This window comes from Anomaloglossus baeobatrachus, chromosome 4 (assembly GCF_048569485.1).
Source record: "Anomaloglossus baeobatrachus isolate aAnoBae1 chromosome 4, aAnoBae1.hap1, whole genome shotgun sequence".
Lineage (NCBI taxonomy): Eukaryota > Metazoa > Chordata > Amphibia > Anura > Aromobatidae > Anomaloglossus > Anomaloglossus baeobatrachus.
This window is the reverse complement of record NC_134356.1, coordinates 442,944,277-442,969,620: the sequence shown is the minus strand read 5'-3', so window position 1 is coordinate 442,969,620 and position 25,344 is coordinate 442,944,277. Positions and strand designations below refer to the sequence as shown.

At 44.2% G+C, this 25,344-nt stretch overlaps 1 protein-coding gene across 2 annotated transcripts in view; it reads right to left on the bottom strand.

The window, feature by feature from the left end:
- Positions 1-25,344, bottom strand: part of PARP6 (poly(ADP-ribose) polymerase family member 6) — a 154,334-nt gene that overhangs the window by 72,931 nt on the left and 56,059 nt on the right. For both annotated transcript variants that reach the window (XM_075345538.1, XM_075345539.1), the window contains exons 7-9: positions 15,208-15,274; positions 14,857-15,006; positions 5,503-5,683 (exon numbers count right to left, since the gene is read on the bottom strand). In XM_075345538.1, the coding sequence (XP_075201653.1) occupies positions 5,503-5,683; positions 14,857-15,006; positions 15,208-15,274 (398 nt within the window). The remainder of the gene's footprint in view (positions 1-5,502; positions 5,684-14,856; positions 15,007-15,207; positions 15,275-25,344) is intronic.

Below are 25,344 nucleotides of genomic sequence, written 5' to 3'. Positions count from 1 at the left end.
TGAAGGCAGAAGGAGTGGTGATTCCCGTTCCCCCTCAGGAACATGGTCACGGCTTCTACTCCAACTTGTTCGTGGTGCCAAAAAAGGACGGATCTTTCCGTCCCGTTCTAGACCTCAAACTGCTCAACAAGCATGTCAGCACCAGAAGGTTTCGGATGGAATCTCTCCGCTCGGTCATCGCCTCAATGTCACAAGGAGACTTCCTAGCATCAATAGACATCAAGGATGCTTATCTCCATGTGCCGATCGCACCCGAACATCAACGCTTCTTGCGTTTCGCCATTGGGGACGAACACCTTCAGTTCGTGGCACTGCCTTTCGGCTTGGCGACAGCCCCACGGGTCTTCACCAAGATCATGGCAACAGTGGTGGCGGTCCTACACTCTCAGGGCCACTCGGTGATCCCTTACTTAGACGATCTCCTAGTCAAGGCACCCTCCTGGGTGGCTTGCCAGCACAGCCTGACCATTGCCCTGGAGACTCTCCAGAGGTTCGGGTGGATCATCAATTTCCCAAAGTCAAAATTGACACCGACCCAATCCCTGACTTATCTCGGGATGGAGTTTCATACTCTGTCAGCGATAGTGAAGCTTCGCTGGACAAACAGCGTTCACTACAGACAGGGGTCCAATCTCTTCTTCGGGGTCAGTCACACTCTTTGAGACGCCTTATGCACTTCCTAGGGAAGATGGTGGCAGCAATGGAAGCAGTTCCCTTTGCGCAGTTTCATCTGCGTCCACTTCAGTGGTACATTCTCCGCAAATGGGACAAGAGGTCGACGTCCCTAGACAGGAACGTTTCCCTGTCAAGAGCAGCCAAAACCTCCCTTCAGTGGTGGCTTCTTCCCACTTCTTTGTCGAAGGGAAAATCCTTCCTGCCCCCATCCTGGGCTGTGGTCACGACAGACGCGAGCCTGTCAGGGTGGGGAGCGGTCTTCCTCCACCACAGGGCTCAGGGAACCTGGACTCCGACGGAGTCTTCCCTGCAGATCAATGTTCTGGAGATAAGGGCAGTGTATCTAGCCCTACAGGCGTTCCAGCGGTGGCTGGAGGGCAGACAGATCCGAATACAATCAGACAACGCCACGGCGGTCGCATACATCAACCACCAGGGCGGCACATGCAGTCGTCAAGCATTCCAAGAAGTTCGGCGGATTCTGCTGTGGGCGGAAGCCACAGCCTCCACCATCTCCGCAGTTCACATCCCGGGCGTAGAAAACTGGGAAGCAGACTTTCTCAGTCGCCAGGGCATGGACGCAGGGGAATGGTCTCTTCACCCGGACGTGTTTCAAGAGATCTGTTGCCGCTGGGGAACGCCGGACGTCGATCTAATGGCGTCTCGGCACAACAACAAAGTCCCGGCATTCATGGCACGGTCTCAGGATCACAGGGCGCTGGCGGCAGATGCGTTAGTTCAGGACTGGTCGCAGTTTCGACTACCCTATGTATTTCCCCCTCTGGCACTACTGCCCAGAGTGTTACGCAAGATCAGGTCCGACTGCAGCCGCGCCATCCTTGTCGCTCCAGACTGGCCGAGGAGGTCGTGGTACCCGGATCTGTGGCACCTCACGGTGGGGCAAACGTGGGCACTCCCAGACCGACCAGACTTGCTGTCTCAAGGGCCATTTTTCCATCTGAATTCTGCGGCCCTCAACCTGACTGTGTGGCCATTGAGTCTTGGCTCCTAGCGTCATCAGGGTTATCTCAAGATGTCATTGCCACCATGAGACAGGCCAGGAAATCAACGTCCGCCAAGATCTACCACAGGACTTGGAAGATCTTCTTAGCCTGGTGCTCGGATAGGGGTTTTGCTCCCTGGCCGTTTGCATTGCCCACTTTTCTTTCCTTTCTTCAATCAGGATTGGACAAGGGTTTGTCTCTTGCCTCTCTCAAGGGACAAGTGTCGGCGCTTTCAGTGTTTTTTTCAAAAGCGTCTAGCCAGACTCTCGCAGGTCCGCACGTTCCTGCAGGGAGTTTGCCACATAGTCCCACCTTACAAGCGTCCGCTAGAACCCTGGGATCTTAACAAGGTGCTGACGGCTCTCCAGAAGCCACCTTTCGAGCCGATGCGGGAGATCTCTCTATCTCGCCTTTCACAGAAAGTGGCCTTCCTAGTGGCAGTCACTTCACTTAGGAGAGTGTCTGAGCTAGCAGCGCTGTCATGCAAAGTCCCCTTCCTGGTTTTTCACCAGGATAAGGTGGTCCTGCGTCCGGTCCCGGAATTTCTCCCCAAGGTGGTATCCCCTTTTCATCTCAATCAGGATATCTCCTTGCCTTCTTTTTGCCCTCATCCAGTTCACCAATGTGAAAAGGATTTGCACTTGTTAGACCTCGTGAGAGCACTCAGAATCTACATTTCTCGCACGGCGCCCCTGCGCCATTCGGATGCGCTCTTTGTCCTTGTCGCTGGCCAGCGTAAGGGGTCTCAGGCTTCCAAGTCAACCTTGGCTAGGTGGATCAAGGAACCGATTCTTGAAGCCTACCGTTCATCGGGGCTTCAGATTCCTTCAGGGCTTAAAGCCCATTCTACCAGGGCCGTAGGCGCGTCCTGGGCTTTGCGGCACCAGGCTACGGCTCAGCAGGTGTGACAGGCGGCTACCTGGTCGAGTCTGCACACCTTCACAAAACACTATCAGGTGCATGCCTATGCTTCGGCAGAGGCTAGCCTAGGTAGGCGAGTCCTTCAGGCGGCAATTGCCCACCTGTAAGAGGGGGCCGGTTTCCGGCTCTTTTTATCGAGGTATTCTGTTACCCACCCAGGTATTGCTTTTGGACATCCCAATTGTCTGGGTCTCCCAATGGAGCGACAAAGAAGAAGGGAATTTTGTTTACTTACCGTAAATTCCTTTTCTTCTAGCTCCTATTGGGAGACCCAGCACCCGCCCCTGTTCCCTTCGGGCTGTTGTTCTTTTGTGTACACATGTTGTTCATGTTCAATTGTTCTTTTGGTTAATGGTTCAGTTCTCCGAACATCCTTCGGATTGAATTTACCTTAGACCAATTTATAAGTTTCCTCCTTCCTGCTTTGGCACCAAAACTGAGGAGCCCGTGATGCACGGGAGGGTGTATAGCAGAGGGGAGGGGTTACACTTTTTAAAGTGTAATTACTTTGTGTGGCCTCCAGAGGCAGAAGCTATACACCCAATTGTCTGGGTCTCCCAATAGGAGCTAGAAGAAAAGGAATTTACGGTAAGTAAACAAAATTCCCTTCTTTATTCATTTTTTTAATGTGAAAACCTCTGTCAACCCCTCCTTGTGTGTTTAATAAATGATATTTTTGCACATTCTATACTCCTTTGTTCTCCTCTTTTCATGTTAATTTTGGAGTGTGTGCCTGGGTCTGGAGGACCCTAGAGTGGCCTACACTCGGCAACATAGCTTACTAATGTGCTATGGAGATTCTTCTGTTTAATTGCAATAATCATGCTGTCTAATAGGCATCTTGACATGGCACACCTGTGAGGTGGATGTATTATCTCTTCAATAGAGCACACTAAAGCGGGCTTTACACGCTGCGACATCGCTAATGCGAACTCGTTGGGGTCACGGAATTCGTGACGCACATCCGGCCACATTAGCGATGCCGTTGCGTGTAACACCGATAAGCGATTTTGCATCGTTGCAAAAACGTGCAAAATCGCTAATCGGCGACACGGGGGTCCATTCTCAAATCTCGTTACTGCAGCAGTAACGAGGTTGTTCCTCGTTCCTGCGGCAGCACACATCGCTGCGTGTGACGCCGCAGGAACGAGGAAGCTCCCCTTACCTGCCTCCCGGCCGCTATGCAGAAGGAAGGAGGTGGGCGGGATGTTACGTCCTGCTCAGCTCCGCCCCTCCGCTGCTATTGGGCGGCGGTTCAGTGACGTCGCTGTGACGCCGCACGGACCGCCCCCTTAGAAAGGAGGCGGTTCGCCCGTCACAGCGACGTCGCCGGACAGGTATGTATGTGTGACCGGTCTGGGCGATGTTGTGCGGCACGGGCAGCGATTTGCCCGTGTCGCGCAACAGATGGGGGCGGCTACCCACACTAGCGATATCGGGACCGATATCGCAGTGTGTAAAGTAGCCTTTACACAGATTTAGACAATTTTGTGAACAATATTTAAGAAAAAATTACTTGTTTGATCATAGAAAAAGAGTCTTGAGTTCAGCTAATGAAAAATGGGAGCAAAAACAAGTGTTGAGTTTATATTTTTGTTCAGTATATAAAGTAATAGGAGCATTAATCATCCAAATATTTTAACCCTTTATCAGCATACTATAGGTTTTCTGCAAGTCTTTAAATATACTGTAAAAACTTTAGATGGGCATCTCCCCTGGTGTTCACAATCTGTACCAAAAATGGGTATTTATGCCAATGAATACAGAAGCTGCAGTGTATTTAAGATTAGAGCATATATACGGTGTACATATGAACTACAGGAAAAAACAAAGATATTTTTTTTTTATTCACATCAACTAAAGAACATGCAATCTTCATGTAGCTGATTGCATATAACTCTACAATTCCACTAATCCAATGTGGCACCTCTTCTTTTAGGCACTTGCTTCATTAGCTTACTGCTCTGTGATTAGGCTACATAGTCTGATGGACTTCCACAGAGGAAAGAGTAGATAAATTAATCCAGATCCTGTCAGGATCAGTTAATTTAGAAAGTAACATGAAAAAATATCTAAAAGACAACAAGAACCAAACGAAAGACTAGAATGCACATACAGACAAACACACTCTGGATAAGGACAAATGTTTTTTTTTTTTGTTATCTGGACTATGTTTGTGTGTATACTCTGGCACAGTATGATGTTTCTCTGTTTTTGTTCATTTTTGATACCCTATGAATATTGAGGCTCCCAACCATACGCTTGGGTACCACCAATCTGTCATGTCTAAACTGAGGTTGGTAGAATTTTTGTCATGCAAAATAGAAGCTAGACTGTTTCTACATGAACATACATACTTTTAGAGGGATATTTAATGTATTCATTTATTTACATTACTAGCTTATATAGCGCCATTAATTCAACAGAACTTTACAGATATTATCATTATTCTCCCAATTGAGGCTCACAATCTGAATTTCCTATCAGTACGTCTTTGGAGTTTAGCAAGAATCTGGAGAACCCGGAGGAAACCCACACAAATACAAAGACAACATGCAAACTTCTCGCAGATGTTGTCCTTGGTGGGATTTGAACAAAAGAGGACCCAAGTGATGCAAAGCAACAGTGCTATTCACTGTGTAAATGGAGACTACGTTTTATTGGCTTTCATATAATATTTAGTAAACTTAATATCCTTAATATACTTATATTAAATAAAATAAAAAATTCTGAGATTTTTTTTAAAGTTTATATTTGTAAAAATTCTTGAGAAGATCTCTAGCAGCCTTGTTGGCTGCATATAGTTATGCATCATCTAGTAGTCATTCTATAGCAACACTAGTTAATTACATTTTATAATTTCTAGATAGATATTTACATGAAGGCTATTTCAGTGTCTCACCTGGGTTGTGGTTGTATGACTTCCGTACAGTTCTGATTTAGGGTTTCGTAGAGTACAGGAGACTGATCTATTCATGAGACGAGGGACACGGAGATCTGTGCCCGTGAGACCACTTCTAAGATCTGATCCAGTCAAACTACTCCGCACTGCAGAATCCTGGACCCCAGGAAAACTGGGAGATCTGCAATAGATTTGAACTAAGTCAAGCAGAGGCAATCTGAGAAAAAGCTGTCAAACAACTGGCAGATGTTTCACCAAATAAGAAACAAAAACCACGCAATACGGTGTGGGAATGCTACAGAACAATCCATAACTGGATGAATAATACCGTCATCCTGAACAATGAGGCATGGGAAATTTGAATAATCATTCATGTAGCCAAAATTAATTTGGGAAATTTCATAACCAGAAATGACAAAATATGGGGGCGGGGCGATGTAGCCGACCAGAGAGGACGCATGGGAAGAGAGCTCTTATAATCCTGATCTTATCCTGGCCGTTTACACCTGGTTACCTGACCCATTTACTCACCGACCTGCTGCTGTGACAGGAGACACCATCTGGAGGCTGGAGATTCCCACTGGAGCTGTTCCCTGACTCCTGCATGGCGTTGCTGGATCTCCTGAGGCTGGAGAGTGTGGAGTGGCAGCCATCTTCCCTACAGCCTGCATTTTCACAGTGAGCGGCAGCGCGTGACTCCGGAGAGCAGTGAGGAGTGTCAGATAGATATATGGCCAGAGGTGAAGACCCGGGAGCGGTGAGCACAGGGAGTTAATTCTCCCTTAGCTGTGTAACTGGCAGTCAGTGAGCAGCACATTAAGGGGCCGGTGGCTGTGCAGGGGACTTTAACCCATAGAATGCTGGAGGGTCTGGAGTGTGTGTCTTGAAAAATGGGCCCTGCAGATTCTCCCTGACACATGAAAACAAATAAGTGGCACATATTCAAGTCTCCACGCTGCGCAAGCCTGCATCATCCTGATAAATACACCCTGAGTGCTGTGCTGCCCTGGGACTCCCTTCATTCTTATTATCCACCATATAAGTGGCTGTTTTCCGGCTCTCTGGACATGGTGAGGAAGTGGAGACGGGCATATTACTAAATATACATTATAAAGGCACAGATTCAGACGCACGGGGGCACGATAAGAGAGCGGTGCAGAATCAGCAAATCCCCAGTGTATCAATATGAGTCCCCCTAAACAAAGTAGAACTGTCGACAAACTTAAGGAGTTCGCAAGGGGTGGTCAGGCAGATGCCCCTAAAGCCAAGAGAAATGCCACCCCTAAAGGTCAGGCACTATTGGATGATGGGTCAGAGGATCAAGATGATTTAACCCTGAGGCAGGTGTATGAACAGTTTCTACAACCAATTTCTACAAGCAACAGCTCCCTCATAGGGAAGATTGAGGAGGTACATTCAGAGGTGGGCCTCCTGCGTCAGGACATGCAATCCCTGAGGGCCCGAACAGCGGAAGTCAAGACGTGAGTTTCTGAACTGGAGGATCAAATTGTAACACTCAAAACAAAAATGACCACAATGGCCGGATCGGCAAATGCATGGCACCAGAAAGCAGACGATCAGGAGAACCGCATGCGTCGAAACAATATACGGATCATAGGACTGCCAGAGCACTCGGAAGGTCAGCATCCGGAACAATTCCTGGAGGAGTGGCTGTAATCTAATCTCGGAGATGAGTTCTCCTCGACATTTGCGGTGGAGAGGGCGCACGCACAGAGTTACAACGAGGCCTCCTATTCTGGGCGCGCCACCACGTCCCTTTTTAGCAAGGATGCTCAACTGCAGGGATAGAGACACAGCACTCCATCTGGCCTGACAGAAGAGCCCAATCAAGTTCAATAATGCTGCTCTCTCGATCTTTCCGGACTTTTCGGTGGACCTCCAGAAACAGAGGGCACACTTCATGGAGGTGAAGAAGAAATTAAGGGAGCGTAACATCATCTACTTTATACTGTACCCTGCCCAGCTCCGCATAGTGCATGAAGGGTCGTCTCTGTTTTTTACTACACCTGCTGAGGCTGTGGACTGGCTACAGGTACACCCGAAACCTAAGGGGCAGAAGCAATGAGGTTACTTTCCTAGGTGACATTTTCTGTGCCCCTGGTGACCCTCTTCTCCCACGGTTGCTTGAAGCCCCCTTTGGAGACAGATGGGACTTCCCCGTGCCTCGAGTGATGGAGGAATTGGCCAGGAATTGGTTCTTGTGAAATGGGAGCCCTATCCTGTGCACCCTTATACCACCTATACCAGGACACTGTATTCAGTGGGGGTATCCTTATTGATGTTTGAAATGTTTTACAGGACTTATCGGAAAGGTCCTGAAGTTCGATATTGGTTCTTTATGTTTACAGCTGCAATTGCATTAACTTTATTTCTTTGCAGGGACAGGTTTATTACTGTTGGAGGGTTAACCACACTTAATTGCAGGGCAGAAAGCATCTTATACCTGGGATCCTGGTTCTATAAAAAGATCTCTGTGATATGGGGTCAGAGCTGATATTTAGGACTCCCTCCACACACTGGTCGTATCACCATGCCGCTTTAGGTATTCCCCTGGTGTTCTCACCTTTATCCCAGTGCTTTTAGTACCACTGTGGTCATCCTGGCAATCTTTTTACCATACCACATATGATCCATAATTCTAGTACACATATAAGAGTGCCTTTGCTACCATCTTGTACCCCAACTTACCGTGTGAGCCCCTTCACATTGTATGCTAGCTCCTTATTGGCGCTTCCCTTGTCTGCCCTACATGTAGCAACAAATTCCTCTTACCGGAGTGTTCATTAAGCTGACTCTTCTAAATTTCTCCTCCAGTTTTCAGGTCCTGATGCACCTATAAGATCTCTTATCATAACCACCAACCTCGGTACTCTTGGCCCCTGGTGAAGGCTCCTGTGAGAGCCGCAACGTTGGGCAGTACATTATTTTGGTGAAAAATAAAGAAACTTTGTTTAAGTATATTATACCTGGACTTGACCGGATTCTTTTCATATACTGTGTGCCGGGACTACCTCCTTGATTGACTATTTTTTTCTCCCGAGCACCAGGATTATAGCAGCTGAGCACAACTTATCCTCCCCTGAGAGCTGATATTTAGGACCTGGAATGTTAGAGGCCTTAAATCGCCCAAAAAACGTATTAATGTATTCTCCCAAATTAAGCAAGTTAAGGCCCAACTGGTGGTACTGGTAGAGACTCACCTCACATGAGACACAGCCAGACTAGTAAACAAACCGTGGGTACAATGGTCGGCACATGCGTTCCACACCAGCTACTCCAGGGGTGTCTCTCTATTAGACATATCCGTTGGGAAGTGAAGGTGGTGAGGCGTGACCCAGAGGGTTAATTTGTGTTTATATATGCGTCTATAAACTCTAGAGATTATGTGCTGTTATGTATTTACAACCCCCCGACAGCTTGCATCTCCATTCTTAAACAAGCACTGAGCTTTGCCCTCAATTATCCAGATGCATATGTCTTATGTATGGGGGATTTTAATCTTGTGATGAATGAGGAGCAGGACAGGTTTCAGATGGATGGAGGGGGACAACATTCGGCCACACACTTGACTGATTTGCGGCAATGCGCGGAGGGAGGTGGGTGGGTGGATTGACCTTTGGTGACTCTGGCATCCTAATACTCGAGAATATACATGTCATTCTTCTACTAGACGCACGCTGTCCCGACTGGATTATATTTTTGGGTCGAGCAATATCGCAACCTGGGTGGATGACGTGGTACACGGGGTCAGGGGCATATCAGATCACAGCCCAGTGATTCTTACTATGAAGACTAACCAAGATGTTGGTAAACCCTTTTGGAGGTTAAACCCCTTTTGGCTGAAACTAATAGATCAAAGTGATAGAACTCTGACCCAAATAGAGGATTTCCTGGAAGCCCACCCTAAACCCTGGAATATTAATTTGGTGTGGGACACTCTTAAAGCCTACCTTCGAGGGTGTTTGTCTTCAACCATAACATATCTTAAAAGAGTGACTAAAACTGAGGATGATATAGTAGAGGGGAGACTTAGGGACTCAGAAGCAATATATATATCGGCCCCAACCGATGGAAATACGGCGGCCTGGATGCAATCATATAGGTTATATATGCAGCACTCTGAGACCAGGTTCAAACCCAAATTGTTCTTTACCCGACAATCATATTTTGAGCTTGGAAATCAATCCAGTAAATTATTGGCATATATGGTTAGGCAACACAACACTTCAAATACAATATTGGGTATACAGAGGATGGATGGTTCAATAGCTACATCACCTGAAGATATTTTAGAGTGCTTTTGGGAATACTATAAAACCCTATACACTTTTAGAAATCCTCATGGAGTTCAAAGTTGCGTGACATATTTGTCGGATTTGGAGTTTCCCACTTTGAGTAGATCACAACGGGAGTCTCTGGAGGCGGACATCACACTGGGTGAAGTGATTACTGCTATCTCGGATATGGCTAGGGGGAAATCTCCGGGTCCAGATGGCCTTCCCATAGAATTCTATAGTAAATATTGTGACGTATTGGCCCCGATTCTTTTAGAGGTCTTCTCACATTTTTCAGCCGGCGACTCTCTACCTGCCTCCTTATACGAAGCACATATAGTCGTGCTGAGGAAGGAGGGTAAAGACCCACTAGACTGCGGTTCATACCGTCCTATATCCCTAGTTAACGTGGATTACAAGATCTTTACCAAAATACTGGTGTCCAGGCTTAATTCAGTCATATTGAGTATAGTTCACCCAGATCAAACCGGATTTATGCCTGGGAAAAACACCTCTATAAATATAAGACGGGTCCAGTCCATAGTGCAATATAGCACACTGGTCCAGGAGAACGAGTGGGCCTTGGCCTCGCTGGACGTGGCCAAGGCATTTGACTCGGTAGAATGGCCATTTTTATTTGCCTGCCTCCAGAGATTCGCCTTTGGGCCTAAATTCAGTAATTGGATTCATATGTTGTATAGGTCCCCGACAGCCAGGATACTAGTCAAGTCTAGTGCTATGTCTATACCCTTCTCATTGAATCGGGGCACAAGACAGGGATGCCCTCTGTCTCCAGCATTATTTGCACTAGTTATTGAAGCTTTGGCAATTAGAATCCGTTCTCATCCACAGATCACTGGAATCACTATAGCCGAACGCACAGATCAAATAGGATTGTATGCGGATGACATGGTTGTCTTCTTAGATCGAGTGCAAGAGACTCTACCAGTGGTTATAGACACTATAGATAAATTTGGGAAGTTTTCAGGACTACGCATCAACTGGGATAAGTTGGCTTTGATGCCATTAATGCATGGGTCTGGAATTTCAATGGAGGGTAGGTCACCTTTGCAAGTGGTAACTAGCTTTAAATACCTGAAAATACACATACAGAAAGACCATACACTAGACCTGCAGACGAGTATAACACCACTTCTGGAGCACGTTAAACTTAAATATAACTTGTGGAGCAAGGTACCCCTGTCAGTGGTTGGCAGAATAAATTTAATCAAAATGATATTACTTCCAAAGCTTAGCTGTACACTACAACAAATCCTTCTTCTCAATGTTGAACTCGCTTACTACTTCTTTCATATGGGGGAAATCCAAACCCAAACTTCAGTTATCCATTTTACAGAGATCCAAAAGACTGGGAGGGATGGCTTTACTGGAGTTCTTCCTCTACTACCTCGCGGGACAGCTTAGGGCACTAGAGACTTGGATGCCTGGATGTCAGCTGCCAAACTCTGAGAGTCACTTGGCACACGCGGCTGGGACTGATTGTTAAGTGGGTTTTCTGGAATCAGATGGACTGAGAACACCACGGCAATTACCCCTCCTCAGGTTGGCAAGATTAGTCTGGCGACAAGCCAAAAGGGTGGTACACTTCGAAGGGGTGATGTCGGAACTCCCATTATGGGGGAATAGCCACTTCCATACTCTGAGAGATCACCCCTTGGCGCAATTCTGGGCCACTCACAACGTCAATGCATTAGGTGATCTTTTTGTCCCGGGAACCACAACCTTCAAGTCCTTTAAACAAGTCCAGATTGAATATAATGTTCCAAGATCACAGTTTTTTAGATACCTGCAGATTCGCACAGCGATTCAATCCCACATACAGAAAATTGGAGTGAGGAAATTGATATCATCACTTCCTATGATAGGTATTCTAAAATCACAAGGACCTCGAGGCCTCATCTCAGCTATATATTCTTACCTGTTGTCAGTGGGGGTGGAGTCAGACCCCTTGCCAGCCCAGGATAGATGGAAATCTCTAATTCCCTCTCTACAGGGAGAGGCATGAGACGAGATATTGGAATTTCCGACTGCGGTATCCCCGTCGGTTAATAATAAATGGATTCAATGCTACATTGTCCACCAGGCATTCCTTACTCCAACTCGATTATTTAGTATGGGCCGTTCTTGTACATCGGAGTGCCCGAGGTGTCATCTCTCAGGGGCAAATTTCATACATATGATTTGGAGCTGTCCCAATATATCTTCGTACTGGCGGGGAGTGACATCTCTGCTGACATCGATTGTGTCGATTCCTGTTTTGTGTGACCCTTTAATATGCCTGTTTGGAGTGGTGGAGGAAGAGTCCTGGGATCATTACATGACAATATTCCTCAGAGAGGCATTGTTTCTGGCCAGGAAATTAATAGCTCTGAGGTGGATGGGAGATTCGAATCCAACTGTGCGGTCCTGGGTTAAACTAGTCAATGCAACCATAATCTATGAGCGGGTGGTATATGATAATAGGGGGTGCCCAGGAAAATTTAACAAAATCTGGGGTTTGTGGAATTCTTCTCCAGACACACTTGCGGAGGTTTGAGGGATATTATGAGGATAAAGGTGGTTCCCGTTAGATGTTGGGATATGAAACACTGACCAACGGTATATTGAGATATAATAATGCAATGTGGCTGTTGTTGTTGTTCTTTCTTTCTTCCTTTTTCTCTTCCTCTTTCTATCTTGTTTTCAAAATATGGTCATGCTGATAGTTACAGCTGTTCTTATGCTCAATATAAAATTTAATATATATGAAAATGATAAGAAGTATGGATAATAACATTGTTCTATCTTAAGTGCTAAAGATATTATGGACTTTATATGACTGTTCCTTGTTATATTCAAATATTACTTTCTATATACTGAGCTATCTTTATATGGCAAATGTCAGTTGTACCATGTTTGAAATTGTTAAAAAAACGAAGTTAAAAAAAAAAAGAAATGACAAAATATAGAGTGTTGTTGAGGGATTATAGTAAAATGAAGGATTTTAATTATTACATTGTTCTCCTGATTTGCACTGAGTGACAACACCACGAAACACATGTCTACAAATAGAGTGGTCAAGTGGTAAATTAAAGTCAATACTGACTTTTAGGATTGTTATATTCAATAGATGGTGCCAGAGAACTTCTTCCATGTGAAGAAGCTATTTGTATATTTAATTTCCAAGAGAAAAATTACATGGCCTATAGGTCTTCTTACACAAGCATGTCAGTCATGTCACTCTCCTCAAGGAAGGCAATAAACTGGAAAGAAAAAGTAGCGCAAATAGGGTCTTATCTGAGGATAGTGGGTAATGTGAAAAGACAGAAACAGGCTCACTTGGGGTAGTTGTAAAAGCCACAATTACTGAGAAGGCAAAGACAGCTGCTGCAGAATCCCTGGGGATAGTAGTATTACTTAAAGAAGCAAAGACGGGATTTCTCCGCACTACCATGGAAAAATCCAGACAAGATGATAAGATGGGGATTTTCATTGTCGATGCATTTTTAAGAGAAATTTCTCCTTCTTCAGGACAACAAAAATCCTGTGACTTTTTTGTCCCGAAGAAGGAGAAATTGCTCACAGAAACGCATCGACAATAAAAATCACCATCTTATCATCTTGTCTGGATTTTTCCACGGTCGCGTGGCAAAATTCCGTCTTTGTTTCTTTAAGGAATACTACTCTCCCCAAGGAGAAACGTTCCCCTTAGATGTCCAGTCAGAAGCATCTCATCTAGCTAAATTAGATTTCCTGCCTTGCACTGAGGAGGGGCGACACCCCGAAACATTTGTCTGCAAAGGGAGTTTCTAATTTCTTATCCTAATTAATGTGACAAGGCTCATTAAAGGGTCAGTATTGACTTTTAGGATTGTTACAATATATGGGGCCAAAGATAAAATCTTCCTCCTTCTAAAGACGCTTTTTCCACAATTATGCTGTGAGTAAATTGCTCTAGTACTCCTAGTGACCATGTGTCATAATAGAGCTTTATTTCTTATGTGCTTAATACATGACCATATTTTATGCTTGACTGAGTCTAATGGCATATGAACTATTTTTGGTATTGCTGTTATTCTATGGTGACTTAGTAGCACATACTGGGCCCTATTTCCTTAACATGTTGTAACATGATGTACTTTCTCTAGGTACTTTCTTGTGATCTCCTCAACTGTGGTCAGTTATTGGAGACTAACTGATACATTGTCCATTCCTAGTGATGCATTGCTTAGAGTTACGTTTGAGGCCCCTTTCCCACATCCGTTTTTTGCCATCAGTCACAATCCGTCAAATTTTGAAAAAAACGGATCCGGCGACTGATACCGCTGGATCCGTTTTTTCCTCATCGACTTGTATTAGGAACGGATTGCAACTGATGGCCTCACATTTAATACGTTGTTCAACGTATCCGTTGAAAAATGTTTGTCCGTCGGACAGAGACGATGACCAAAGTAACGTTTTTTGTGTACGTCGAAAAAACTGGCAGCGACGGATCCATCGCTATCCGTCGGTTGGTAGAATGGAAGCAAATGGGCGCAGGATCTGTCATCATCCGGGAAATGACGGAATCCGGTGACGGATTCCGTTTTTTTTAACTGAACATGCCCCAATTTATAATTTAGCCCCCATCTAGTCGGATCCGTCGAAAAACGGATCCGTTGCATCAGTTTAGCCACAATCTGCGACGGATCTGTCGATCTGTCGAGAAAATTGATGGTGACTGATGCAAAAAACTGATCTGTGTAAGGGGCCTTAGTGACAATGTTCGGATAAAGAATACATTATACAAGGATTAATTTATGACCCCTATGGATAACGTGTAGCTCATGGTGAGCTAGTGGTTATGCATCCTATTTCTTATTCTATGCTTGTAAAAGAGGTGCTGTAAGCTCTCCTGATAAGAAACTAGACACATTGAATGGAAGCTTACCATTACCAGTAAACCTGTAAAAGAAAGGTTAGTAGACATTACGAAGATCACATTATGCACATGAGGGAGATTTGTAGAAAAAAAATGTACTATAAAATGTTTTATACTGTTGTGAAATAGAATACTTACTTGGGTACTGGAGAAAAAATACTCAGTCCAGCCCGAAATCTCTTAATACTACCACTGACTCTAAGCCATCGTAACCTTCTTTCTTGCTGCGAGCGTAATACTTCATTACTGAGATACCGCCATTGATGAGAGGAGAAGAGGGACAAGATTCTGGAAACAAAGAAAGAAAGGAATGCACCAAATAAATAATAATTCTTTCAGAAGAACTGAAGATGCAGTTAGACAACAGGTTGGAAAATAACATTTAGCAAAATCAAGGCTTAAACATGGAAATAGAAAGAGGAAGAAATTTATGTAGCACTCATTATCAATGCCTGTCCCCAGCGACTTCCCATCCCATTTCATACTTACTTCTTTAACTGAATCCCTAGTCCAAAGTCTTCTCTATTTGATGGTTGAAAAACATCAATGGTGGGCTCTATAGGGAATGTAAGATTAGTAAAGTGATTTAATTGTAAAGGAGAATATGATGATCTAAATTGAATAATGTATAATTACTGTATACACTTTGAGAAAGTCTATTGGAACATAATAGGCTTCAGAATAATTAGAATGCTATGGTCTTTTTAACTTGAAGGGGTATTCCCATCTCCAAGAGCTATCCCAATATGTAGTAGGTGTAATAATAATATTAGCAAATATCTACAATTAGAAATGTATTATAGTTCTCCTGATAGAGCCATGTCTCTTACCTCATGTGCAGGGCATTGCAACTAAAGTATCCATGGTTAGCAACTAACTATCTACATAACTCACTATATGAGAGGATGTAACCATGGATACCTAAGCTGCAATACCCTGAACATGAGGTAAGAGACATGGATATATCAGTAGAACTATACTACATTTCTTACTGGAGGTATTCGCTAATGTTATTATTGTCTACTACATACTGGGATTGGATTTTTGAAATGGGAATACCTTTTTAATATTGATGTCTAACCTTACTTTTACTAGACCTAAAGGCCGCTTTACACACTGCGACATCACTCAAGCGATCTCGTTGGGGTCACGGAATTTGTGACGCACATCCAGTTGCTTTAGCGATGCTGTTGAGTGTGACACCTTTGATCGATTTTGCATTGTTGCAAAAACGTGCAAAATCGCTCATCGGTGACATGGGGGTCCATTCTCTAATATCGTTAGTGCAGCAGTAATGAAGTTGTTCCTCGTTCCTGCGGCAGCACACATCGGTACGTGTGACACCGCAGGAACGAGGAACCTCTCCTTACCTGCCTCCCGGCCGCAATGCGGAAGGAAGGAGTTGGGCGGAATGTTACGTCCCGCTCATCTCAGCCCCTCTACTTCTATTGGGCGGCGGTTCAGTGACGCAGCTGTGACGTCGCTGTGACGCTGAATGAACCGCCCCCTTAGAAAGGAGGCGTTTCGCCGGTCACAGCGACGTCGCAGGGCAGGTAAGTAGTGTGGCGGGTCTGGGCGATGTTGTGCGCCACGGGCAGCGATTTGCCCATGTCGCACAACCGATGGGGGCGGGTACCCACGCTAGCGATATCGGTACCGATATTGCAGCGTGTAAAGTGGCCTTTACACATAAAAGTCAAAGATCACGCTTTTTGTAATTCTGTACAGTGACAGACAACCGAAAACAAATCTTTGTTCATCTCAACATACTGTATATTAGAAATGCATCAAATAAGATGTCCTCCTAGTGGTAGATGGAAAAATCTAAATCTATGAAATGTGTCAGCTTGTCTCTTAAAATGATCAATTTATCCTCATTGATGTCTTAAGTTTCATGGTAGATTATACAAGGAAATAAATAAAAGGGCAGCCTACCTATCAAAGGCTATATTCGTATGTGTCTACTTTAATCACAAAACTGTTCACAACCAGCGGGTCTCCTAACCTGATATATTTACTGCTTCACAAGAATATACTGTATGAGAGTCAATTCAGGCCAAAAGAACCTCCAGTAGAGCAGGGTATTGCAATCCATACATGGTCGATTATTTACAGATGAGTGAATTCAGCCTAACTCACTCTTAGGCCTTGGTCCCACTTGCGCATCGCTTCCAAAGCAGCATCAGAAGTGATATGCTAATGACCCTCGGCTCAGGCTCTGCTGTGAGCATCAGCCCAGTGTCTTGTGACTGTGATCCGATCTTGCAATCAGATCACAGCGGAGGAGAAGAAGGAGGGAGCCCTTTCTCCCTCTTCACCGTTGTCTGTCTGTGCGTAAATCGGACTGCACTCTGATGACATCCGAGTGCAGTGCGATGTTTCACACGCACCCATAGACTTGTATGGGTGCATGTGAGCCGAGACAAGCTGCTAATTACAGCATGCTGTGATTGTTTTCTCATGCCGATATGGCATGAGAAAAGAATCACAGATGGACACTGCCTGATTGATTAACAATAGTGCGGGTGCAATCCAATATTTTATCAGATTGCACTAGTCCATGTTAATCGCAAGTGGAACCAAGCCCTAAGTTTGATCTGTAATCAAGTTTTTTTTCTATGTAATCTAATATATGTAAATTAGCACATAAGAGGGAAATAAAATATAACTTTTAATAATGACATCAAAAATCCCATGTAAAATCACATACCTTTAAAAAAATAGGCCAAATTCCCAAAGTTCATACAAATATATGAAATAAATCACCATTCCCTATACAGTGGAACTTTGGATTACGAGCATAATTGGTTCCGGGAGTGTGCTCTTAAACCAAGTTACTCTTATATCAAAGCAAATTTTCTTATAGGAAATAATTGAAACACAGACAATTTGTTCCACAATTCAAAAATATTTACTGTATTTATACAAATTTATTACAGTAATATAAAATAATGTACTATATTTATATAAAATTACAGTACATTAATACAAAATACTGTACAGTAAAATCTATAAAACAATTTAAACTGCAAGTTAGCTTACAATAGATTTGTTGGTATGAGGGGGGTACAGTACAAGCAATGGGCTGTACTGGTTAGTGGAAAGAAAGTACAATACTGTATCCACAAATGCAAATTGATAGACATGCTATATAGTATATACTGTACTGTACAATGTTATACTGTATATAGTATATATGTACAGAAAGTTACCTCCAGAGCGGGTCAGAGTGCGGCGAAGGGATGGAACCGGAAGGTGCACGGTGAGTATTTGTTCTTCTTGCAAATCCTTGCTCTTAAACTAAGTTACATATTTTTAGAAAGCTTTGCTTGTCTTGCAAAATGCTCTCAAACCAAGTTACTCTTAATCCAAGGTTCCACTGTATATGCTTGGAAAAGGGAACTAGTAATGTTAAATTGGGACCCTGTTGAAATGCTACAATGCGCCCATACAGAAGGACATAGTGTAATCCAGCCACCACGGTGAATTGGATTTCTTTCAGCATCTGTATTTGATGGTCTGCACAGTGTGAAAATAATATATATTTAACATAGAACTGTAATTTATACTAGCATTTTTTCCTACCATCTGCAGCCTGTTACAGCCTATTACTGTGCACTACTTTTTGTAATGTTAACTATGGTCATTCCCTGCATATGTTACTTTGAATAGGTATATTACAATATATCCGTCTGTATGGGCACAATGTACCATTTCAACAGGTCCCAGTTTAACATCACTTGTTACCTTTCAAAGTATATGAGGGGCTGCTTATAAGACTTTGGCTTTACCTAGAAAGAAGCAAGATAGGATTATGAGACTACATTTATTCCACAAACTCTCCACTGATGTCAACACACTTCTTACATCGGTATTCCAAGTTTTGTAAGCCTATCAAAAAGAAGGATTTCGGTTGTGCCTCAAACCAGACAGCCAAGGCATCAGAAATGGTGTGAAATTTGGTACCCTTGAGGTGTTTCTTCAGGTTTGGAAACAGATGATAGTCGGAGGGAGCTAGATCTGGTGAATAAGGTGGGTGATCAACCAGCTGGAAACCCAGTGCTGCCAGTTTTGCCATGGTCGCTTGTGCAGTGTGAGCGGAGGCGTTGTCGTGCAGTAACAAGATTCCTTTGGACAGCTTGCATTCCTTTTGGCCTTCAGAGCTGCCTTCAATTGGTCCAAAAGTTCAAAGTAATACCTGGCATTGATGGTGGAAACCTTTTGATGGTAGTCTACTAGAAGCATGCCCTTCTTATCCCAGAACACAGACTTCTTGGTGGCTGATTTTTGCACCCTGAACTTCTTCGGATGAGGAGAACCATTGTGCCACCTCTCTTGACTGCTCCTTGTTTTCATGGTCATACAAAAAAATCCAGGTCTCATCCATAGACCAGTCGATTCAGGAAGTTCTTATTAGTCCGGAAATGCTGGCAAATGGATCGGGAAGTTTTCACTCGCGTGCCTCTCTGATCTGTTGTCAAACATTTGGGGACCCACTTTGCAGATAGCTTCCTCATGTCCAAATGTTCATGGATAATGACACAAACACGTTCACGGGAAATCCCCACGATGTCTGCTATTGCTTTAGCTGAAATTCGTGGATTCTCCAGTATGAGGTTGTGCACAGCATCGACGATCTCCAGAACAATCACCACTCTAGGTCGTCCAGTACGTTCCTCATCATTGGTGCTGAAGTGGCCTGCTTTAAATTTGTCAACCCAGTTCCTAACTGTGGAATATGAAGGGCATTGATCCCCCAATGTCTGCGACATATCACCATGAATATCCTTTGCGGCCTTTCCTTGCAGAAACAAGAATTTTAACACTTCTCTGCTCTCAATTGCTGTAACTACCACATTAGACTCCGCCATTTTATTTTCCCGCATGCATAGAACACTGTTGCCATAAGCAACAAACACAAAATTTTGAAAACATAAATTAGACACATAAGGCTTTCATGTGAAGTAACATTCAATACCATAGAAACAAAAAAAAGATCACAAAGCCAAAGACTTATCAGCAGCCCCTCGTATATAAGGAATGGTGATTTATTTCATATATGCACATTGGGCATTTGTCCTATTTTTTTCTAAGTAACTGATTTTATGTTTAATCTTTCTTTATTAAAGTAAACAAGAGAATTTACAGGAAGAAAAAAAAAGAAGATTCAAATACGTGATTACTTAATGTCAACTTACAGGGAAGAGTATAAGCCACATCCTAACTAACAACCCTTCTCTTAGGCCCGTTTCACACGTCAGTGAAAAACAGTGACGTTTTTCACTGGCGTGTAAAACACGCACATGTCCCTGCGTGTGGCGAAAATCACGGCACACGTGGGTTGTCTAAGTGCAATTCGGGCTCCGTTCTCCGTGGCCCGTGATTTCACTTAGAGATTCACTCACCTGCGCCCGCTCCCGCTGTCCATGGTGCTGATCGCTCCCGCGGTGTAGCATCCGGCCGGCGATGACCCCCACAGTAGCTGCTTCCGGGTCGGCTGTGTCGCGCATAAAGAATATGCGCGACAGTAATCAGCCGGCACAGAAGGAGCAGGGAGAACGGGCTGCAGAGAGAGCGCCTGAAGCCGGGTGAGTTAAAATGTTTTTTATTTTAAAAGTACGTTTTTTTCTGGCACGTGTTTCACGGACCACACCACTGCGTGGTCCGTGGAACATCAGTGATGCCAGAAAAAAATGGACATGTCTCCGTGCAGCAATCACGCACACGCGGGTACGCTGCACGGAGACACGTGCAGTGACAAATCACTGACGTGTGAGCAGACCCATTCATTATAATGGGTCTGCGTATGTCAGTGATTCTGGTACGTTGAAAAAAAGCACAAGCGTACCAGAATCACTGACGTGTGAAAGGGGCCTTACTAACTATCATAAGGCACGCATATGACATGTAACCACCTTTTATAATACTGACAATCTCCTTCCAAAGGAGAACTACACCTTAGGCCCCCTTCACACGTCCGTGAAAAACACGCACGTGTGTTACAGGCCGTTTTTCGGGTCCGTGTCCCGTTTTTGTGTCCGTTTTTATGGTCCGTGTGGCACCTGTGTGAATTGCGTATACTAGCCGTGTTTGTGTGTAGAACGTCCGTGTGTGCGTGTGGAATTAACGTGTATGTGTACGTGGAATGTCCATGTGTGTGATGCACAATGTCATTTATAAATGACGGCTGACAGCAGACAGAGTTGCGCGATGAGAATGAACTCGGGTGAACTTCACCCGACTTCATCCTCATACCGCGGCTCTGTCTGTGTCGAGTACTGATTAGCGGTCACCTGTGAAGGATTCACCGGTGACCGCTAATCCCCCGAGTGACTGAAGTTTCCCCCCCTCTCTCATACTCACCGTTCCTCAATCCCCGGCGCGGCGCTGCACGGCATTCACACTGCTGAGGCGTCTTTTACTATTTTGAAAAAGCCGGCCGCTCATTAAACAATCTCCTATTCCCTGCTTTCCCCGCCCACCGGCGCCTATGATTGGTTGCAGTGAGACACGCCCCCACACTGAGTGACAGGTGCCTCACTGCACCCAATCACAGCAGCCGGTGGGCGTGTCTATACTGTGCAGTAAAATAAATAAATAAATAATTTAAAAAAAACGGCGTGCGGTCCCCCCCAATTTTAATGCCAGCCAGATAAAGCCATACGACTGAAGGCTGGTATTCTCAGGATGGGGAGCTCCACGTTATGGGGAGCCCCCCACCCTAACAATATCAGTCAGCAGCCGCCCAGAATTGCCGCATACATTATATGCGACAGTTCTGGGGCTGTACCCGGCTCTTCCCGATTTGCCCTGGTGCTTTGGCAAATCGGGGTAATAAGGAGTTAATGGCAGCCCATAGCTGCCACTAAATCCTAGATTAATCATGTCAGGCGTCTCCTCGAGATTCCTTTCATGATTAATCTGTAAATTACAGTAAATAAACACACACACACCAGAAAAAATCCTTTATTAGAAATAAAAAACACACACATATACCCTGGTTCAACAATTTAATCAGCCCGAAAAAGCCCTCCATGTCCGGCGTCATCCAGGATGGTCCAGCGTCGCATCCAGCTCTGCTGCATGGAGGTGACAGGAGCTGCAGAAGACACCGCCGCTCCGGTCACCTCCTCGCAGCAACTGAGGTGAGAAGCGCGATCAGCTGAGCTGTCACTGAGGTTACCCGCTGTCACTGGATCCAGTAACAGCGGGTAACCTCAGTGACAGCTCAGCTGATCGCGCGGCTGTCTTCATTTGCCGCGTGGAGCTGTCGGGAGCGGCGGTGTCTTCTGCAGCTCCTGTCACCTCCATGCAGCAGAGCTGGATGCGACGCTGGACCATCCTGGATGACGCCGGACATGGAGGGCTTTTTCGGGCTGATTAAATTGTTGAACCAGGGTATATGTGTGTGTTTTTTATTTCTAATAAAGGATTTTTCTGGTGTGTGTGTGTTTATTTACTGTAATTTACAGATTAATCATGAAAGGAATCTCGGGGAGACGCCTGACATGATTAATCTAGGATTTAGTGGCAGCTATGGGCTGCCATTAACTCCTTATTACCCCGATTTGCCAAAGCACCAGGGCAAATCGGGAAGAGCCGGGTACAGCCCCAGAACTGTCGCATATAATGTATGCGGCAATTCTGGGCGGCTGCTGACTGATATTGTTAGGGTGGGGGGGCTCCCCATAACGTGGAGCTCCCCATCCTGAGAATACCAGCCTTCAGCCGTATGGCTTTATCTGGCTGGCATTAAAATTGGGAGGGACCGCACGCCGCTTTTTTTAATTATTTATTTATTTATTTTACTGCACAGTATAGACACGCCCACCGGCTGCTGTGATTGGGTTCAGTGAGGCACCTGTCACTCAGTGTGGGGGCGTGTCTCACTGCAACCAATCATAGGTGCCGGTGGGCGGGGAAAGCAGGGAATAGGAGATTGTTTAATGAGCGGCCGGCTTTTTCAAAATAGTAAAAGCCGCCGCAGCAGTGTGAATGCTGTGCAGTGCCGCGCCGGTGATCGGGGAACGGTAAGTATGAGAGAGGGGGGGAAACTGACCGACAGACTGTGAGAGAGGGACAGAGAGACCGACAGAGAGACCGACCGACGGACTCAGGGAGATTGACCGACATACACAGAAATAGAAAGAATAGCCGACATCACTAGAAATAAAAACACCAAACGGACATGGACTATAGGTAGATGCATACGTGTTTACTAACGTGTGTGCACATACCCATAGACTTTCATTGTGTCCACGTGTGCGTGCTCCGTGCAGATAACGGACATGCATCCGTGCAAAACACAAACACATACGGATCACGGACACGCACACACGGACATAATGAAATAACGCACGTGTGACCACAATCATAGATTAACATTGGTGCACGTTTGGCCGTGTCTCCGGTATATACGGAAACGGACCAAACACGCACGTGTATCACGGACGTGTGAAGGGGGCCTTAAACAAAGCAAGGCTGCTGCCGAAGTAAGTGATTTTATATATGTTTTTTTACGTGTCATTATTAAAAGTTACATTTTATTCCCACTTTTGTGCTAATTTATATACTTGATTTTTGAGGGATTTGAGCATCACATCTGTGAATTGCTCTTTATTGCAGTTTCCTATATATTCTGAGAGCACCATGATGTAGGGTGTACAATCAGTCTTTTATCAGCAGATTTTCACTAGAGAACAAGCTTCTTTGTACTTGAAAGACATACAGATAGGGACTCTAGATTGTGAGCCTCAATGGGGACAGTGTTGCCAATGTATGTAAAGCGCTATGGAATTAATAGCGCTATATAATTGAATACAATTGTTATTATTTTTATTACCTCCTAGTCCAACCCTGCTTCCACCACTGATTAGCAGCGATCTGTCACTTCACAATGTACACATAAAGTGTTACACAGGGCTCCACATTCTGAGCCCTGCTAGATCTGCAGCAGAGAAAACTGTGATTCCATCATAAATGCTGCACCATGTAAACCAAGTGCTCTCTGTTCCTCCCTATCTCATCCTGCTGTCAGATTACATAGCAAAAACCTGCTGATGGATACCTTTTAATTGTATACCTCCTATTCTGTAGCTTTGCCAGATGTAGTGCATATATAGATACTGACAAATTTGCTTGATCTATTATAATTGAGATCCACTGACTGTATTTAAAGGGTTTTGTCCAAGGTCAAACTTCCTTTTTATTAATCCTTTGGCGTTCCCTTCTTTAACTTTGTAAATTGTCTCTCCAGTAAAGGAGACAAACTCTAGCACAGCGCCACCTATTGGAAGTAGCGATCCTAAAAGTCACAAGTGGATTTTCAACAATCCATTGCAATATGACTCAGACTTTGTAAAACACTTAAGCTGGTGTCACACATAACGACGACGACAACGACGTCGCTGCAACGTCACCATATTCTGTGACGTTGCAGCGACCTCAACAGCGACGTCGCTAATGGTAAGTGGCTACTTTCTCAAACTTAATGGCATAATCCGTACTCTCCTGTTTTGATCCAGTTATTATTATTATTTTGCAATTATCAAAGAATATGATTTTAAATATGCTGTTAAAAAAGAATTCCTTTTAAAAGATTATAATACAAAATTATCTTATTCTTTTAAAACAGATATCTAGAAACAATATACACAATGATGTTACAAAATAGAAAAAAGAATCGGGGTTATCTCTATGGCAATATGCTTCAGCGTTGTTCTGAACCAGATATTAGGTGATTATATCCATTTGTTATGCCCTTACGAAGTAACTTTGTGTGATACACTGTTGACATGGTAATGATAATCACACACTCCAGAGTTAATGTGAAGGCGCCTTAAAGAAATAGTGATACAGTAGAACCTTGGTTTAAGAGTAACTTGGTTTGAGAGTGTTTTGCAAGACAAGCAAAGCTTTTTAAAAATTTGTAACTTGGTTTAAGAGCAATGCTTTGCAAGGAGAGCAAATTCCCACCATGTACACTTCCGGTTCTATCCTCTCACCGCGCTCTGACCTGCTCTGTAAGTAACTTTCTGTACTTATGTACTGTATTCAGTATACCATTGTACAGTACAGTATATACTATATAGCATGTCTATCAATTTGCACTTGTGGATACAGTATTGTACTCACTTTCGGCTAATCAGTACAGCCCATTTCTTATACTGTACCTCTCGCACACCAACAATTTTATTGGAAGTTAATGTGCAGTTTAATTTGTTTTATAGGTTTTTTACTGTACTGCACAGTATTTTGTATTAGTGTACTGTAATAATTTTATATGAATAAATTACATTATTTTGTATTACTGTAATAAGTTTGTATAAATACTGTAAATATTTTTTGGGCTGTGGAATGAATTGTCTGCGTTTCAATTATTTCCTATGGGAAAATTCGCTTTGATATAAGAGTAACTTGGTTTAAGAGCACACTCCCGGATCCAATTGTGCTCCTAATCCAAGGTTACACTGTATTTTGTTGCTGTCTCACATAACCTCAATAAATGCTTATCTTTGTAACTCAGTACATTGATGCCAGGCTAATATTTCTATAAGGCAGTAGTAATAATAATAATAATAAAGTTTATTTTTACAGCGCCAACATATTCCGCAGCGCTTTACAGTC